At 51.6% G+C, this 19,319-nt stretch overlaps 2 protein-coding genes across 2 annotated transcripts; both read right to left on the bottom strand.

The window, feature by feature from the left end:
• Positions 1-5,395: 5,395 nt before the first annotated feature.
• Positions 5,396-6,043, bottom strand: LOC107112405 (claudin-4-like). Its single transcript, XM_015413534.1, has one exon. It carries the CDS (start codon positions 6,041-6,043, stop codon positions 5,396-5,398), a length of 648 nt encoding a protein of 215 aa, XP_015269020.1.
• Positions 6,044-15,864: 9,821 nt separating this feature from the next.
• On the bottom strand, positions 15,865-17,134 carry LOC107112416 (claudin-4-like). The gene has a single exon (XM_015413545.1). The coding sequence runs from the start codon at positions 17,078-17,080 to the stop codon at positions 16,451-16,453; it is 630 nt and encodes a 209-aa protein (XP_015269031.1). The 5' UTR covers positions 17,081-17,134; the 3' UTR covers positions 15,865-16,450.
• Between the last annotated feature and the right edge of the window lie 2,185 nt (positions 17,135-19,319).

Here is a 19,319-nt window from a genome sequence, read left to right as displayed (position 1 = left end):
AGAAAAGCGGGATACTTTTATGTGCACGTACATTTGGAAAATGGACTTCGTAAACCCGAAGTTGTGAAGGATGCCAGAATGTGTGGCTGAGGCTTTTTCTTCTTTTAAGCAAAAACCCAAACATGACTACCCCTGACAAAGGCTTTGTTCTGCGGACAGAGGGCAGTCCCATTTGGAGTCACCAGACTGGTTCCCCCAGCGGGTTTATGACTCCATTGGCTTACATGTGGGCAGGAAGAAAGAGCGTGGAAGGGAAGCGCCCCCTCGATAGTGGCTTAGCTTAATAACAAGCAGAGGGCCATAAACGAAATCCCGGAGGCTGAACCAGATCCACCTAGAGAACGGCAGAGTGCTGTGTGACAACAGACGGGCCCTCTGTGTGACGCCGGCCAGAAAGTCTTTGAGACAAATTAGTGGCACTGTTCTCCCAGACAGCATGGCAGGGGGCAGGGCTATTTTTGGGCAGGAATGCACAGGAATTAGGATTGGCTACATTAGGGGTGTGTTGCCTAACATGCAAAGGAGTTCCTGCTACCAAAAAAGCTCTGGGTTTTGACAACAAACAAGGTAAACAGAATAAGAAGCAAAAGGTGGGTGTGGCTGGATGACCACACTTCTGGTAACATGTGGGTGTGACCTAATATGCTAATGAGTGGTGCTGTCAGGGGTGTGGCCTAATGTGCTAATGAGTTTCTGCTATTGGGTGTGGCCTAATATGCTAATGAGTTCCTGCTGGGCTTTTTCTACAAAAAAAGCCCTGGCAGGGGGTAAACCAGTGCCTGGACCATGGGCAGAGCAGGACATTAAAATGGCCCAACAGCAAGAACTGCCGGGAATGACAGGCATCGGCTCACCCGTGGAGCAAGAGGAGCCAAGAAGTGGTGTCGTGCTCACTTTTGCCACTGTTGGCCAGGCCTGAACTGAGTGGCCCCTCCAGTGGGGGCAAAGCCCGTCAGGCCCGGCTCTGTTTGTTCCTGCCTGCTGGTGGCCCCTCCTGGGCAGAGGCCTGCAGTGAACTTTCCCTGTCAGTTAAGTAGCCAGCCCACTTCAGGCTTGGACTGTACCACATCTGACACTCACACTGCGCCCGTCTAAGTCCACCGGCATAGAACCATTGGCACCTTTCCTCTTGTGTGTGTGTGTGTGTGTGTGTAAAGTACCGTCTAGTCACAGCTGATTCATGGTGACCTCATATGGTTTTTAGGGCAAGAGATGTTTCAGGGGTGGTCTGTCACTGCTTGTCTCTGCGTAGCAACCCTGGACTTCCTTGCTGGCTTCCCACCCAAGTGCTAACTAGGGCCAACCAATCCTGTTCTGCTTCTGAGATCTGACAAGATGGGGCTGTCCTGGGCCATCCTCGTCAGGAGGACAACTTTTCCCTTGGCATGTCAGATTTCTATGCGCAGGGGTTATTTTAGTTTACAGAGGAACATTCCCTTTTACAAGCCTCCAGCCTGCAGTGCAGTCCAGACCAATGTTTCCTCTAAACTGAGTTAGTGTGAGCTGGCTCACAGTTTTTTAGCTTCCAGCTCACACACTGTTGTCTTAGCTCAGGGAGGATGGCTCCAGAACAAACTGATTTATGCAGGAGCCAAATCGCTTGCTCACAACTTTAGTGCCAGTAGCTCACAAAGTAGAATTTTCGCTCACAGGACTCCACAGCTTAGAGGGAGCATTGGTCCAGACTCTCCCTCTTTGCTGTTTGGGAGAACCAGTTTTTAGCCAGCCCAAGGAAAACTGAATATAACAGAAGAAGCACCCCAAATTCATGCCACAGGAAGTGGTGGCGGCTACAAGCATGGACGGCTTCAAAAGGGAGATAAGCATATGGAGCAGAGGTCCATCAGTGGATATTAGCCACAAGGTATAGATAGGGGCTCTGGGGCAAGTGATGCTCTGTCTTCTTGGTGCTTGGGGGGGTCAACAGTGGGAGGGCTTCTAATGTCCTGGCCCCACTGCTGGACCTCCTGATGGCACTGGTATTTCTGGCCACTGTGTGACACAGAGTGTTGGACTGGATGGGCCTTTGGCCTGATCCAACATTGGCATCTCTTATGTTCTTATGTTCTTATTTGATTAAAGCAGCAAGCCATTTTAAAAAGGAAATCTAGGTGAACTGGAATAGATTGCATTTCCCACCACCGCTTAGATGGCAATCCCATTTTGTTTTCTCTGGCTCTTGAGGGAAAATGGAGCTTCCGGAAAGAAGCAGAGGTGTGCTTTCAGCTTTACTGCTTGTTTTAATGTTTTTATAACCTCGCTAAATGTTATATTAGGTGACTTCAGGAAGGTGGGAAAAGACAGAATGTTCCAAAGTGGCAACGGACGGACGGGTGTGGTGAAAACCTGTTAATTATTGCCAGAGTCTATTCGTTTTGTACTGCTTCAAAAGGGGAATAAAATTTTAAAGGGCAGAAGACACATACACACATGCATCCAAGATCATGAGGACAAAACGCCTGGCGGAGAGAGTACACAGTGACAGAAAGTGCAAGCTGGGAAGGGCCTTTGAATCACACAGCTCTGTATAGGCCAGCGGCACTTTTGTGTGTGTGTTTGCATGCCTGGAAGTCATGGCAGCTTCTGGCAACCCCAGTGGGGTTTGGATGTTTCAGAGAGGTGGCTTGATAACCTGCCTCTGCCTCCCGGCCCCGGTATTTCTTGGAGGTCTCCCTTCCAAGTACTTGCCAGGGTCAACCCTGCTTAGCTTCCAAGATCTGATGAGATCAGGCTTTCCTCGGCTATCCAGGTCAGGGCCCAGTTAGCTTTTTATGGTGCACTCCAGTTCTGGGATTCTGCTGCATACAATTGTTATAAAATATAATTTGCTGTCATTCAGCCTGGACAAGGGGAGGAGACGAGTTAGGCCCCCCCAAGACTTCCAGCAACACTAGAACTGACCCAGGACCAGTGTTCCCTCTAAGCTGAGTTAGTGTGAGCTAGGTCACAGTTTTTAGCCTCCAACTCACACACTTTTGTCTTCGCTCAGGAAGGACGGTTCCAGCACAAACTTAATTTATGCAGTAGCCAAGTCGCTCGCTCACAACGTTAATGCCAGGAGCTCACAACGTAGAATTTTTGCTCACAAGACTTCACAGCTTAGAGGGAGCATTGCCCAGGACATTTGCCCCCAAAGTCTTATAGTGTGGGATCTAAGGGCGCCTCCTCTTTGCCCAGATGCTTGGTTTGCAGTCCAGAAGTTACGGCTTTTGCTGACAGCTGGGTCTTTAAAGGAAATCCTCAGCTACGGAGGCTTAGTAGGATCTGTTTCTTCTCCTTTGAGTCAAGACAGTCGCCGCTTTTTTGCACCTGTCTCTGTGCTCAGGGCGCGCCCCTCCTCCCGCGAGCCCTCCACTTTTTAGAATGAACTGTCTGTATTAAAATGCCGAATTAAGCACAGCTGGGGACACGCTCTTTTTTCGTGGCACAAACACTGCTGCCACGTGCAATCGCCAGTCAGACGGCATAAGAAAAAACTTTTCACACAAGACATCTCTGGGGACAGCAGAATAACTGGATGTGTGCAGAAAAACCCAGAAGACCAGGAAACAAGCAGATAGTACCTCGGATATTTTTTTTTGAAATGTTTGTTTTTAAATGCCCAGTTATGCACAGCTAGGACATCCAGTCCATTCGCCTTGTCAATCAGAGGGCATGAGAATAAACTTTCATGAGACAGGTAAGTACCACAGGTTTTTAAAAGGTTTGTTTTACACTGCCGAGTTACGCGACTAGGACACACGCCCCTTTCACATGGCCTAAGCACTGCTGGTGTGTAGAATCATCAGTCGGAAGGGCATGAGAATAAACTCACGAGACAGATAGTACCACAGGTTTTTAAAAGGTTTGTTTTAAAATGGCAAACTACACAGCTAGGATACAAGCTTCTTTCACATGGCATAAACATTGCTGGTGTGTACAATTGCCAGTCAGAGGGGCAATAGGAGAATAAACTTTCGTGAGACAGATCGTACCACAAACTTTCATGAGACAGATCGTACCACAAACTTTCATGAGACAGATCGTACCACCTGAAGAACTGGGTGAGAAGGAGGACTACCTGCTCCCATTGCTAGATGGAGGACAGTGTAGTGGAGCAGCAGTGACCACCACATTGATAGGGATGGGAGTGAGGACGAGGCAGTGGGAAATACACACACACCCATTTGTCACACAAGGCCACCGCCTCACCGCGCCTCACACTCTTAAGGCATATCTGTACCAGGCCCGTAGCTAACGCGGGGCCTGTAGGGCCTGGCCTCCTAGCATTTCTTCTGGGTCCCCTCTCTCCAGGGCCAGTCCCAAATTGAATTAATGTGATTAATTTTGATTTAATTAGCTGAGACCCCGCCAGGCCCCCTCCCCCCAAAATCCCTTCCTACGGGGCTGATCTGTACTAAGGTACAGTGTGCTGTCGAGTCGCAACTAGCTCATGGCCACCCCGTGAAGTCCCCCCCCCCGTGGGGTTTCCAAGGCAAGAGATAAGAGGAGGAGGAGGAGGAGATTGGATTTATACCCCGCCCTTCACTCAGAGTCTCAGAGCAGCTTACTTCCCACAACAAGTCGACCTGTGAGGTAGGTGGGTCTGAAAGAGCTCTGAGAGAACTGCTCTTGGGAGAACAGCTCTGAGAGAACTGTGACTGGCTCAAGGTCACCCAGCTGGCTGTCTGTGGAGGAATGGGGAATCAAACCCAGTTCTCCGGATTAGAGTTTGCCACTCTTGACCACTACACCACAGCTGGCTCTCAACCAGGCAGGGGTGGTTTGCCATAGCCTTCCTCTGGTATCTGTATAACAGGCTACTTAAATGTGTTTATGAATCATTCCCTCTTCCTCCTAGGCAAGTTCTTGGTCTTGAGGGATCTCTCGGCTGGGGTGTCTAAAAGAAGCTTCTCTCAAAACTTCAGTTCCCGGTAGGGTTGCGAGCAACTGGGAGAGAAAAATACACCTTGCCCCTTAATGTGTGAGAACGGACTTTTGAAGCTTTTTGTGGCACAGGAGTAAATATCACCAGGTAAATAGCTTCCCTTTAAGGGACGTTCAAGGGGCAGGACTTTTCTTCTCTCCAGGTTGATGGCAACCCTAGTTCCCAGGATTCTCTGGGGAAAGCTGTGCTAGCGAAAACAATATAAAACACATACTCATTGTGTAGCAGGATCTATTTCCACTAACAGCATCGATATGTTCCGCAAATCACACAAGAATGGGCTGGCATGGACCGTTTCCTCAGCGCCAAACACCCTCCACGCTCGAGCTGTGAGAGAGAGATGTGGAGGGTTTGGGAACACCGGTTGAGCATCAGTCAGCCTCTGTGATCTCCCTTTGCCTGTCAGAGTCCCGGAGAAAGGAGAGGTCCTCCGTGAGGTACAGAGGGAGAGTCGCTTTCTGAAGGAAGCTACACATAGTCCTTCCGGGCATAGCTCCCCGGGTTGGAGTGTTTTGCCACACAATATCTCACCAGGTGGGGTTTCTTGTCCTTGTTTTGAGGGAAGAGGCAGCAGAGAGTGGATCCCCCAAACACCAAGAGGGCACTGGCCGCCCAGCCCACATACAGCGCGATGCCCAGCTCTCGTTTCAGGGCTTCGGGCACCAGCGGGTTGTAGAAGTTGCTGATGATGGAGCTGGCCGACCAAGACACGGGAACCAGAAGAGCCAGCCCTGCCAGGATGAAGACCATGCCGGCCACCGCCGAGACCTTGGCCTTGGCGCTCCTGTCCTCTATGCAGCGGGTGCACTCGGCACCAGCGATGGCGATGAGGAGGGCCAGGAAGGCCATGGCGATGGAGACCACCACGAGGGCACGGGCGGCCTGCAGGTCCGACGGGAGGTCCAACAAGGAGTCGTAGATCTTGCACTGCATCTGGCCGGTGCTCTCGTAGACGCAGTTCATCCATAGGCCTTCCCAGAAGACCTGCGCCACGATGATGTTGGAGCCGATGAAGGCCGTCATCTTCCACATGGGCAGGGCGCAGGCCAAGATGGCCCCCAGGCAGCCCAAGACCGACAGGGCCAGCCCCACCAGCTGCAAGGCCAGGACCGCCATGGCTGGAAGAGAGCACAGGGGTTGGTGAGGAGGAACAGGTAGGGCTGATGGAGAGGGGTGTGAATAGGGTTGCCAATCGCCAGTTGGGGGCAGGGGGTCCCCTGGTTTGAAGGCTCTCCCCCCACTTCAGAGTTATCAGAAAGTGGGCGGGGGGAATGTCTGCTGGGCACTCCATTATACCCTATGGAGACCGGTCCCCATAGGGTATAATGGAGAATCAATCCATAGGTATCTGGGGCTCTGGGGAAGCTGTTTTTTGAGGTAGAGGCACCGGATTTTCAGCATAGTGCCTGGTGCCTCTCCTCAACCTCCCCCCCCCCAGTTTCAAAAAGATTGGACCAGGGGGTCCCATTCTATGAACCCCAAAAGAAGGTGCCCCCATCCTCCATTATTCCAATGGAGGGAAGGCATTTAAAAGGAGCACCGTCCCTTTAAATGTGACGGCCAGAACTCCCTTTGGAGTTCAATCATGCTTCACCCTCCCCTCTCCCGGAGGCTCCTGGAAAGTCCCCCAGCAGCTTGTTAGCCTCAACTGACAACCCTAGGTGTGAATCCAGTCCTCCTCACCCCCGCACCACCACAATTTATTTTTCTTTTACTTCATTTATACCCCACCTAAGCCACCTTACATCCTTCTCCTTTCTTCCATTTTATCCTCATAACAACCCTGTGAGGTAGGTTAGGCCGTGAGTGTGTGACTGGCCCACAGATCACCCAGCAAGCTTCCATGGCAGAGTAGGGACTCGAACCTGGGTCTCTCAGATCCTGGTCCAACACTCTAACCACTTTGGGTTGCCAAACCCCAGGTGGCACCTGGAGATCTCCTGCTATGACAACTGATCTCCAGGCAACCAAGATCCGTTCCCCTGGAGAAAACGGCTGCGGTGGAGGGTGAACTCTGTGGCATCACGCCCTGCCGAGGCCCCTCCCCTCCCCAAACCCCACCCTCCCCAGGCTCCACCCCCCAAATCGCCAGGGATTTCCCAACCCAGAGCTGGAAGCCCTATCACCTCTACACCATGCCATCTCAATATCCTGAGCCAAACTATGTGGCAAGGAAATCACCCTGTCCCACCCATCCCTCTTCCCTCCTCTCTCTCTGCCCACATTTCCCTGTGATGCTCTTGCCTGTGATCTTCAGTCCTCCGGCTTTGCCACCCTCCAACGCCAAGTCTCCCGCTCATGTAAATGACTCTGCTCATTCATTCTCCTTTCCAGCCTCTCCCAAAACAACTATGAGGTGTTTCCCAGTCCATCCTTCCAACCTCTTTTCAAAGCCTACCTGTCCTAGGAAAACTTTGGCTTACCCTCCCCCAACCTCCTACCTCCCAACTGGCAAGCAGTTCATCCTCTGAAGGTGCCATTTTCTCCAGAGGAACTGATCTCTGTCCTCTGGAGATTCCTTGTCATTCCAGAAGAACTGTGGGCTCCACTGGAGGGCTGGCAACCCGGCCCGTAGCCAGGATTTTGTGGCTTGTGGGGCAATCTTTTTTTTCTGGTAGGGCTGCCATTATTTGCCATAATGGTGTGGGGATGCTCTTGAGAAGAAGGGGGTGTGTGGCAGCACGTGCCCCTCTCCCTCCCCTCCTGCAATATTTAAAGGGCCCTTCAGCTAATCGGCAGGGAGCTCATGGCCTGTCCGATCAGCCGGAGGGCCCTTTAAATCTTGCAGGAGGGGAGGGAGAGGGGCACGTGCTGCCACACCCCCCTTCTTCTCAAGAGCATTTAAAGGGATCCTTTAAATGCTTTTGAGAAGAAGTGGGGGGCCTTTAAGGAAGGGGGTGGAGCTCCGAATAGCCCCACCATAGCTACAGGCCAGTTGGCAACCCTCTCTGTGTAGCCCTCCCACCCAGTTTCCTCTTTAAATTAGACCCCTGCTTGACAAATGTAGGGCAGATCTGAGTTCAAATGTGTACACACACCAGATTGGTGACCATCACTTGCAGCTTTGGCTTTCAAAGAGAGATGAGACCAATTCATGGGATCGGACTGGAGGGGAGTTGAAAAATGTATTCCCTGCATATTCTCCTCCAAGACCTTCTCAGGCAGCTCACAAAATATGTCATTAAACGATGATTAAAAGGAAACCCTACTGTAGTTGGTACATTATTGATTTTTTTAAAAAATCTCAGTGGCTGTTGACCAGGCTATGAAGGCATCAGTTTCAGGGGCAAAATACCGCTGAGGGCCAGCGGCTTGGAGACAAACAACACGGCCACAGCCTTGCAAGGAGAGTGCCGTTTGGGTGTTGCTCAGGAAGAGAAGCTGTCTTGCATCATGTGTTTTGCTTTGATCCACCAGGCGCTCTTGTGAAACCTTGGGTGGCAACTGTGAGGCTTCAGAAGCCCTTTGAGGTAGTGCAGAGCACCCGAAGCAAAGGAAGAGAGGAGACCACCAAATGCAAGCTGGGTGGGAAGGGTAGAACTGCCCCAGAACAGGGAATCTCTTCACTGAACGTTTGTGGGCTACAGAAGCTGCCGTATACCAGGCGGTGCTGCTGTACGCGCCCAGAAACACAGGCTGGGCGGATTTTGCAACCGGAAAGCGATTCCGATGCTGCCTACACACCAGTTTCTGCACCCCAAATAGATTTTGCAAGCCTTGCTTTTAATCCACAGGTGACACATACTACAGGGGAGGCATACTCTAATAAGGCCTGATACTGTCCTGGTGGCATTTGCAACCTGCAGACTCTCCTCTGCCCTAGGAAGGATGAGCGCAGATTCTTGATTGACCAACCTCAGTATTGTCTCCTTGGGCTCTTCGGGGTCTCAGGAAGCTCTTTCCAAACCCCTGCAGCCCTTGAGCTGGAGAGGCCCAGAAGTAAACCAGTACCTGCCTGCAAAGCCCCTTGCTCCAGGATTGCGCGTCTCCACTGCAAATGTTGTGGGGCCAAGGCAGTCAACAGCCAGCAAATCACCTCCCCCCCTGCTGCTTTTCCCTGCTTAAGAGAACATAAGAACATAAGAGATGCCAATGTTGGATCAGGCCAAAGGCCCATCCAGCCCAACTCTCTGTATCACACAGTGGCCAGAAATACCAGTGCCATCAGGAGGTCCACCAGTGGGGCCAGGACATTAGAAGCCCTCCCACTGTTGACCCCCCCCCAAGCACCAAGATGACAGAGCATCACTTGCCCCAGAGCCCCTATCTATACCTTGTGGCTAATAGCCACTGATGGACCTCTGCTCCATATGCTTATCTAATTCCCTTTTGAAGCCGTCCATGCTTGTAGCCGCCACCACTTCCCGTGGCAGTGAATTCCAAGTGTTAATCACTCTTTGGGTGAAGAAGTACTTCCTTTTATCCGTTTTAACCCGACCGCTCAGCAATTTCATGGAGTGCCCACGAGTTCTTGTATTGTGAGAAAGGGAGAAAGTACCTCTTTCTCTACCTGCTCTTTCCCATGCATAATCTTATAAACCTCAATCATGTCACCCCTCAGTCGTCTTTTCTCCAAGCTAAAGAGCCCTAAGAACCTTAACCTTTCCTCATAGGGAAAGTGTTCCAACCCTTTTATCATTCGAGTTGCCCTTTTCTGCACTTTTTCCAAAGCTATAATATCCTTTTTAAGGTGTGGTGACCAGAACTGCACACAGTATTCCAAATGAGGTCGCACCATTGATTTATATAGGGGCATTATGATATTGGCTGATCTGTTTTCAATACCCTTCCTAATAATCCCCAGCATAGCATTGGCCTTCTTTATGGCCTTGAGCTGGAGATGCCCAGACGTAAACCAGTACCTGCCTGCAAAGCCCCTTGCTCCAGGATTGCGCGTCTCCACTGCAAACATTGTGGGGCCAGGGCAGTCAACAGCCAGCAAATCACCTCCCCCCCTGCTGTTTTCCCCTGCTTGGCTACACTGCCAAGGCAGGTTGTTTCCTTGGCCGGCTGGGGGTCCAGCTCACCGCTGGGAGTGCAGAGGATCTTGCTGGAAGATGGTCAAAGCCAAGCTGGTGATTCCAGAGCCTGTTTATCCGGCAGCTCCATTTTTTAGGGTTGCCAGCTCTGGGTTGGGAAATAACTGAAGATTTTGGGGGCAGAGCCTGAGGAGGGTGGGGTTTGAGGAGGGGAGGGACTTCAATGGGGTATAAGGCCACAGAGTCCACTTTCCAAAGCAGCCATTTTCTCCAGGTGAGCTGTTCTCCGTCACCTGGAGAAACGTTGCAATCCCTGGAGATCTCCAGCCACCACCTGTAGGTTGGCAACCCTGTCCAGCTACCAGGATGGGGAGATGGGGCTGGCACAGCCTCATGTTGTGCATGCACAGCCGCAGCCACCCCCACCCCCACACACCTGTCAATCCCAGCCTTTGGCACCCTGGCGTTTATTGCGGAGTCAATGACCCCACCGCTACCTCCAGCATGGGGCAACACCTGAGAAGGAGCAAGAGATTGTTTTATTATCTACAAGGGCCCCGAGTGGTTCCTTCCATCCCTCAGCGTTTTTTCCTCCCCTACTCTGAACTTCGGCTGCAGCCTTTTCCCGCAGGGAATCGCCACCACCGGAGGGGGAAACCCAAAGGGCTCCTGACCAAGGCTCCCTCTAAGCTGTGGAGTCTTGCGAGCAAAAATTCTGCTTTGTGAGCTACTGGCATTAAAGTTGTGAGCGAGCAGTTTGGCTGCTGCATAAATTACTTTGCTCTGGAGCCCTCCTCCCTGAGCTAAGGGGGAAATGTGTGAGCCGGAGGCTGAAAACCTGTGAGCTAGCTCACACTGACTCAGCTTAGAGGGAACACTGCTCCTGCCCCTGCCTCTGAACCCAGCACTGGAATACTGGAATATCTGCAAAGCTGGGGAGAGGTGCTACGGGACAGATGCTGAAAAGTGATAGCCAGCATTGGCAGCATGCAAGGTTAGGCATTTCCTGGGGCCCAGAGGCTGTCGAAGACAGGGGTGGACTTGGCTGTGTTTAACTTACAGGGAAATCTCCCGGCGGGCCACTGCCTGAGAGGCTTGCGGGCAGCCAGAAGCCGGGATAATCAAGCTCTAACAATTCTGCCTGAACCCCAGAGGGTGCTTGACTCAAGCCTCTCATGGGCAAGGCTAACTTGAGTCAGCCCACCGGACCGGTTGTCTTTTCCCACGCTGCAGCCGGTTGTCAAGAAGAAGCCGTGGGTGAGCAAATTCCCACTGTTTGCACTGCTGAGCCGAGTGGTCCCTGCAGGGCTGGCTTGTGGCACCCCGGGGGGGGGGGGACACTCAGCTGGGCTGGCTCCAGGGCCATTTTCACTTCCCGGTCTACATCCAGGTCTTCCTTATGCAGAAGCAGAGGACGCTTCTCTCTGTCTCAGGCACAGCCAGGTGTTTCGCAGCCTCGGCCACCTGAGGTCTACCCCTGAGCTATAGCCTTTCCCTAAGCAGAAGAAGTCTTAGTGCAGTTGGGGCCCTAGGCAAAAGTCCAAGACGAGGCCACAGAGTCATTACCTCCTGCCTCCTTCACCCTGGAGCCATGCAAGGGGTGGCCTTTGCCCTGCCCCTGGAAGCGGGTCGCCCGAGCCCCAGACGGAGAAGGCACGAGCAGCCCCTGCCAAGATGGTTGGAGCAGGCACAAGTGGCTTTTGAGCAGCTGGGAACAGAAACTAAGGGCACAGCAATACATATGACATCAATACAAAGTGAAATGCTGCATAAGTTCACACAAAGAAATTAATGCTGAAATCCAACTTCCATGTTTATAATTCTTGTATTTCAACAGGTGGACATCATCCAGACACCAGAGTGTCGACAAGATGTACAGAACGGGACGAACTTCTCGAGTTTTGCCGTTCGTTTCGAGAACAATCTTGATCAAACTTCAATTTCCAGTGGTCCTTTCACAGTCTAATTCACCACTAAGGTATCCAAACATTCAGGAAGGCTTCTAACAGCTCTTATCACCAACCATTATTATTTCACTAGTGGTGAATTAGACTGTGAAAGGACCACTGGAAATTGAAGTTTGATCAAGATTGTTCTCGAAACGAACGGCAAAACTCGAGAAGTTCGTCCCGTTCTGTACATCTTGTCGACACTCTGGTGTCTGGATGATGTCCACCTGTTGAAATACAAGAATTATAAACAACATGGAAGTTGGATTTCAGCATTAATTTCTTTGTGTGAACTTTTGAGCAGCTGGACCAAACCCCGAACAGGCTGGGTGAAAGTGGGGGTGGCTGGAACCTGCTGTTTTTCTTCTTTTCCACAACCAGGTGGGGCAGGGCCACAGGTACTTTGCCCTGTTGCCCTGTGGCTAAGACCGTCCCTGTCCCTAGCAGGGCAGCAGAGCACATCCAGAGTCAGACCCTTGGTCCATCTGGCTCAGTATTGCCTGCTCGGGCTGGTAGCCAGTTTGGTGTAGTGGTTAAGTGCGTGGACTCTAATCTGGGAGGACCGGGTTTGATTCCCCACTCCTCCACTTGCACCTGCTGATGTGACCTTGGGTCAGTCACAAGCTCTGGCACAGCTGTCCTTGAAAAAGAGCAGTTTGTGTCAGAGTTCTCTCAGCCCCACCCACCTCACAGGGTGTCTGTTGTGGGGAGGGGAAGGGAAAGGAGTTTGTAAGCCGCTTTGAGATGAGACTCCAAGTGAAGGCCAGGGTATAAATCCAATCTCTTTTCTTCTTCTTCTTCTCCAGGGTTTCTGCCAGTGGTCTCAGGCAGCACCCGCCCTCTGAGATCCTTTAAGCAGCCCGCCTTACAGGGTGGTTTAAGTCAGGATTACGGTGATCTCAGGTGTGAAGTGCTCCGAATTATAAATAGGTTGTGAAACCCACAGCCACAGGAGGTTGTAAAGGGGATTAGACCCTTTGATGGAGGATTAGGTCCATCGGTGTGCCCGGAATGCAAGTTACTCAGAGTGGGCAACACCAGGGGATTTGATGGCAGCAGAGCCACCGTGGATGGCTCAGTGATTGATGGGATCTTGCTGCAGAGAAGGAGGAGGAGGAGGTCTGCGTGCATCCTGCCATTTCCTCTGGCACTCCCTCCAGGCTCTCATTGCCCCCGATACCAAGTTACCGTGTGTCCCGCCCAGGGGTCATTTAGTAGAAAAAGAGGTGCAGGAGCTCATTAGCATAACTCATTTGCATAACTTATTTGCATATGCCACACCCCCTGACATCACGGGAAGTGGGTCAGAAGGCAACACCGACCGCTCAGGCTCCACTGGACTGTTTTGGATTGCTAGCTATTGGGGGGGGGGGAACGTGCAGATCTGTCCTCGCAGAGGAGCGAGAGCTTGTACCTGAATAAAAGTTGGTCTTAAAGCTGCCACTGGACTGTTTTGGATTGCTTTCTATGGGGCGGGGGCTCTGCAACTTACCTGGCTGCTTCTTGCTCTGACTGAGGGCTGCTGGGAGGAGGGGGTGGGGCTTGTTGCATGTGCCCGCCCCCTGGGCTCTTTACTGCCGGAGCTCCGCTCCTGTGCGCTCCTGCAGGAAATGACCCCTGGTCCCGCCATTTTGCGGACTTCCTCATGCTTTGAGCTGGAAGAACCACCCTAGCATCAAGGGCGGAGCAGCACGGGAAGAAGTTTCTTGGGGGCGGCACAATTCCTTAAGCCACCCCTGTATTATTATGGGGTGTCGATTCATTCATTCATCCTTGGGAGATGCTGTAAGAGCCATGTGTGTGTGTGTGTGTGTGTGTGTGTGTGTGTGAAGGGTGTTTCAAGATTTCTAACCTCCCTCTCCAACTGTGGGTTTTCAAGACAGCTTATGATCCAGCATCAAACCATAAACACATGAAGCTGCCTTATCCTGAATCAGACCCTGGGTCCATCAAAGTCAGTGCTGTCTACTCAGGGCATCAGGGGCTCTCCAGGGTCTCAGGCTGAGGTCTTTCACATCACCTGCTACCTCATCCCTTTCAACTGGAGATGCCGGGGATTGAACCTGGGACCTTCTGCACACCAAGCCGATGCTCCATCAATGAGCCACAGCCCCCTCATTCAAAAGAAATCCATGCACGGTGTGGGCCGAAGGTCCCCCATGCCCTGCTGATTAAAAGAGGTCTCCGTCTGATGGGCGGCTGGATGGGAGATCTCCTGGGAAAGCCCTCCTCCCCCACCCATGGACGCTGCCTTTCGGATCCGTGATGGAAGCCAGATGGCATCACAGACTAATAACAAAGGAATAAAATCAAAACAGGAGGAGGAAATCCAAAATTGGGACTGCAGTCTTTAAAAACCTCCAAAAATTTAATGCGTGAAAACCAGTGGCAGCAGTGACTTTAATGTCACTAACCGAATAACAGAACCGTCCCAAGACATTTTCTCATAATCCTTACGACAGCCCTGCAGGCTGGTGGAGACGAATTATCCCCTTAGGACAACATAGAGGCTAAGGCAGATATGTGCTCTTTCCAGAGATGAGACTCAAACAGCGGCCTTTCTGCCTCTGTGCTACACCACTTCTCTAAAGGGGAGCGTTTTCGCTTTGGAGATCAAAGTGCAGGCTCCTCTTTGGCTTCAACGTGCAGAGTGGAGCGAGAGAAACCAGCGAGAGGCCCTCGATTCCTCATAAATACACACATTTATTTAACACAATTTATTCAAAACCATTTACAGGCTGCTTTTCTGAAAACTTTAACATAGTTCACAAAGATAGAATATCACTTTAAACGATGAAATAAAATAAAATATGGAGGGAGAGAGAATACACGGCGACAGAGTGGCAAAAGGGTCAGCTCCTCTCGTCTCTCATTCTGACAATCCCCGATACGGACGGACCAGAATAACCAACCCTGCGAGAAAGGAGATTCTCACAATACCACCCTGGCCACGCAAATGGGACCGGCACCAAAGGCAAATCCTGACAGATCCCTAGGTTATTTCAGTGTTGTGAGAAAGACACTTTGCACATGCACAGAAGGTCACTCTTTGCTATTTCATAAGCTGCAGGACCAGGCCCTGATATTCAAAACAGACTGAGCCTTCAAAAACCCTCCTGATGGATGGTCACTTCCAAACGTACAGAGCTGGGGCCATGGGGAAGAGGGGATGGGAATTATCGTTTCTAAAAGAAGATCGTGGTGTTCAGGAGTTCCTCAAAGCCACTTGTCTTGGTCTGAAATGTCTCTTTCCTCGTCTCAGAATGGAGGGTTTCAGTCACAATTACTCACTGGTGTAAGCAGTGCACTCTGCACATGGTCAGAGCACCACCCGCTGCAGCCAGACTGCATCAATAAAAAGTTCTTTCCATGCATCACAAGGAGGGTCTTGGCACTGGAAGGAGGTCCCAGATCTAAGCCCATTTCCAAATTAAGGTCTGCTTGGGTTCTGAGGTGTGTCCTCCTCCTCTCCTGTGTTACCATTGTGCTTCCCGATTTAAATTTTAGCTTATCTTCTAACATCAGCAAAGCCGCCCTGATGTCTATTCTGCCTCCAATGAACAATTTACACCCAAGGAATCCCATATGTAATCTGAAAGATTGCAAGGATGAGCCGGCCCACCCAGAGACAAGGTGTGGCTCTTGTCTCTCCGCTGTTTAAGAAGGGAGAGAGGCTCACGCACTGTTTGCATTTCTATGCGTTCTTCTAAACACTTAACAAAACCTGCAAACAACATGCTACCCATTAGCCAGACCCCCATATGACCTTGCAAGTCCTTCCTGGTTATCTGCCAGCCCTCATGCCAGGGCCCAAAACACCAAGATCAGACCAATATTCTCAATTCTGTCTTCGGGTTCGCAATGTTCCCTCTAAGCTGAGTTAGTGTGAGCTAGCTCACAGTTTTTTAGCCTCCGGCTCACACATTTTTGCCTTCGCTCAGGAAGGAGGGCTCCAGAGCAAACTAAATGATGCAGTAGCCACATCGCTCACTCACAACTTTAATGCCAGTCACTCACAAAGGAGAGTTTTTGCTCACAAGACTCCACAGCTTAGAGGGAACATTGGTTCCCAGTCCCCACTCCAAGCCACCCTGCAACACCAGCGTGGTTCAGTCTTTCAAGATCTAGGCAACCAGAGATAGCCCAGCAAACTAAGACACACAAACCCCAAATTCTGTGCTGTTGCTCTCCATTCCATTCTGGTGGTGAGCCGGTGCGAAGGCAAGGAGGAGAGCCTTTCCACCTCCCCAGTCCAGCTTTGCGAGCTGGGATCCATTGGATGACCTTGAAGATAACCCGTTGCCCATAGTCCAAAGGCAATGAATGCCTCGGAAGCAGGTTCTCCACGTGTTTCCAGTGGGTGACAGCCAAACACATTCAGGCCCTTTGCCTGAGATGTTTCCTCCAAGGAGTGAACACAATAGAATGATGCCCGCTATTGGAATCAGGGTAAGAAGCTCCAGCCACAGCATAAAGTTTTTAAATTATGGTCGGAGGGACTGTTCAGCGGAGGAAAAAACGCAGTCTTAGATCTCCCCTGCTGGGGTGGTGGAAGTCCCAGGCCAAAACCACACAGCAGGGAAGACCGGCTGATTTTAGACGTAGTTGCTGGTTGGCATCGATCGGGCCGCTGTGTACTTTGCGGAGTAGGGCTTCTCGTTTTTAGGCGGGCAATTGTAACAGAGCAAGGCCCCTCCGAGAAGAAGGAGGCCGGCGGAGGCCCAGCCGATGTAGAGCGAGGCGCCCAGCTCCCGCTTCTGGTTGTCGGTGACCATGGGGTTGTAGAAGTCCCGGATAATCATGTTGGCGGTCCAGCAGAGGGGGATGAGGAGCATCAGGCCGGACAAGATGAAGATGACACCGGAGAAGATGACGATCTTGGCCTTGGCCGATTCGTCCTCCACACAGTTGGTGCATTTCCCGCCGATGATGGCGAAAAAGATGCCCACCACCGCCAGGATGATCGCGACGATCACCAGCGCCCGGGCTGCCTGCATGTCCTGGGCCAGGGCCAGCATGGACTCGTAGATCCTGCACTGCATCTGCCCGGTGCTCTGGACCACGCAGGACATCCACAGGCCATCCCAGATGATCTGGGACACCACGATGTTGTTGCCGACGAAAGCCATCACTCGCCACATCGGCAGGCCGCAGCAGAGGATGGTGCCCAGCCAGCCAATGACCGAGAGGGTGATGCCCAGCACTTGGATCCCCATGGTGGCCATGGTGGCTCCCGGCTCCCCGCACCTGCCACTGAACCGAAACGGGAGAGCTGCAGAAACGGGAGACGCGGCTCTGCTAGTGAGCTGCAGGTGGTAAATTTGGGGAAATTATATGTCTCGGCGGCGGGTGGAGCCTCCCAAGCCCCATCCCGCCTGAACAGACGCCGAGGCTCAAACCAGTCTGCCGGGATTCCTGCTCTTCATCGCAGGCCGGGATCTTTGCTTTTCAAGGATAGAGCTGTCTCCTGGACTGGGAGGACTGGTTTTTCCCTTTTCCCAACCGGGTAAAATTAAACCTCAGCCAGGACCAAAAAAAAAAAGAAGAAGGGGATGAGTTAGGAGAAGACACGCCAAGGGTGTGTGTAACATTCGTTCTGCTGTTTGGCAGAACTGATCAGAAGACAGGAGTGGATGACTCCACTTCTGCATCTAGTCCAGCAGACTGCTTCCAACAGTGAACAGCCAAATCTTCCTGGGGAACAGAGTCACGACCAGGATAGGAAAGCGGCCACTCTTGTCCCCAGCAACTGATAGTCAAAGATATTGTGTGCTTGAACAAGAAGGCTATCGTGGGCAATGAGAAAAATCTTGTCCTATGGAAGAGGTACCTTGTTGGATCAGAGCGAAGGGAGACCATCCGGTCCAGCATCCTGTTCCCAAAGTGGCTGGCCATTTTGAGCATGAGTGTTATTTCCATGTCACATCTGCTATTTGGAGGTGTACAGCTACTATACATGGAGGCTCCACTTAGCTAACAGATAAAAGGTAAAGGTAAAGATTCCCTTGCTCGGAAGCCAGTCGAATCTGACTCTAGGGTTGCGGTACTCATCTCCGTTTCAAAGCCAAAGAGCCAGCGCTGTCCGAAGACTGTGGTCATGTGGCCGACATGACTAAACACCGAGGCGCACGGAACGCTGTTTCCTTCCCACCGAAGTGGCACCTATTTATCTACTTGCAATTTCTTGCTTTTGAACTGCTAGGTTGGCAGGAGCTGGAACTAGAGATGGGAGCTCACTCCATCATGCGGCACCCGGGTCTCGAACTGCTGAACTACTGACCTTCCACAGCCTGCAGTTCAGCGTCTTAACCACTTGAGCCACCACAGCTAACAGATATCGATAGGCAAATCTAGGGTTGCCGGCTCACAGGTGGGACCTGGTGATCTCCCACTGTTACAATTGACCTCCGGCTGACGAGGATCAGTTCCCCTGAAGAAAATGGCTGCTTGGGAGCATGGATTCGATGGCATTATACCCTGCTGAGGTCCCGTCCCCTCCCCAAACCCCACCTTCCCCAGGCTCCACCCCAAAAATCTCCAGGTATTTCCCAACCCAGAGCTGGCAACACTAGGCAAATCGCTTCTCAAAGCCAGTGGCACTACTGGTCAGGACAGCGGAACCTTCTTGCAACGAGTTCCATAGGCTAACAACATCCTTTGTAGGAAAAGTGTGCCCCTCCTTCCTTACCCTGCAGTCCTGCTGTGTCCCAAATGTTTCCCTTCCCACACCCTCACTTGTGATCCGGCCTGGATGCTCCATCTCCACACGGCCTATAGACTGCGTCCAGGGCTATTTTTGGGCAGGAACGCACAGGAACGGAGTTCCAGCTGACTCCCGAGTTGGCCACGCCCAGCAGGAACTCATTAGCATAATAGGCCACACCCAACAGCAGAAACGCATTAGGATTGGCTACATTAGGGGTGTGTGGCCTAACATGCAAAGGAGTTCCTGCTACAAAAAAAGCCCTGGGTTTTTACCACAAACAAGGTCAACAGAATAAGAAGCAAAAGGTGGGCGTGGCTGGATGACCACACTTCTGGTAACATGGGGGTGTGGCCTAATATGCTAATGAGCTGTGCTGGCAGGGGTGTGGCCTAATATGCTAGTGAGTTTCTGCTGTGGGGTGTGGCCTATTATGCTAATGAGTTCCTGCTGGGCTTTTTCTACAAAAAAAGCCCTGACTGCGTCCATAAGTGAATCACCTCATCCTCTGAAGAAGGGATGTCCAGCCACACCTGTCCCTTGCTATTGAGAGCACCAAACTAGTCAGAGCAGCAATAGTTGCCTCACAAGAAGAAATCCCTGTTCCACCAACAGCCAAGACAGTAAATGGTGTGAGGGGAGAGGGCGAGAGGCCCAGTTATTTCCTGGTCCACACAGCATCCTTCTTTCTTCCCCTCTGTTGTGGTTGATTTCCTCTTAAACGTTTCCAGGGCTAAAAGCCCAGGGATGCTGGCAAGTGT

This window comes from Gekko japonicus, unplaced genomic scaffold (genome assembly GCF_001447785.1).
Source record: "Gekko japonicus isolate JY-2015 unplaced genomic scaffold, Gekko_japonicus_V1.1 scaffold250, whole genome shotgun sequence".
Taxonomy (NCBI): domain Eukaryota; kingdom Metazoa; phylum Chordata; class Lepidosauria; order Squamata; family Gekkonidae; genus Gekko; species Gekko japonicus.
Note: the sequence above shows the minus strand (reverse complement) of the source record. Positions and strands in the feature narration are given on the sequence as shown.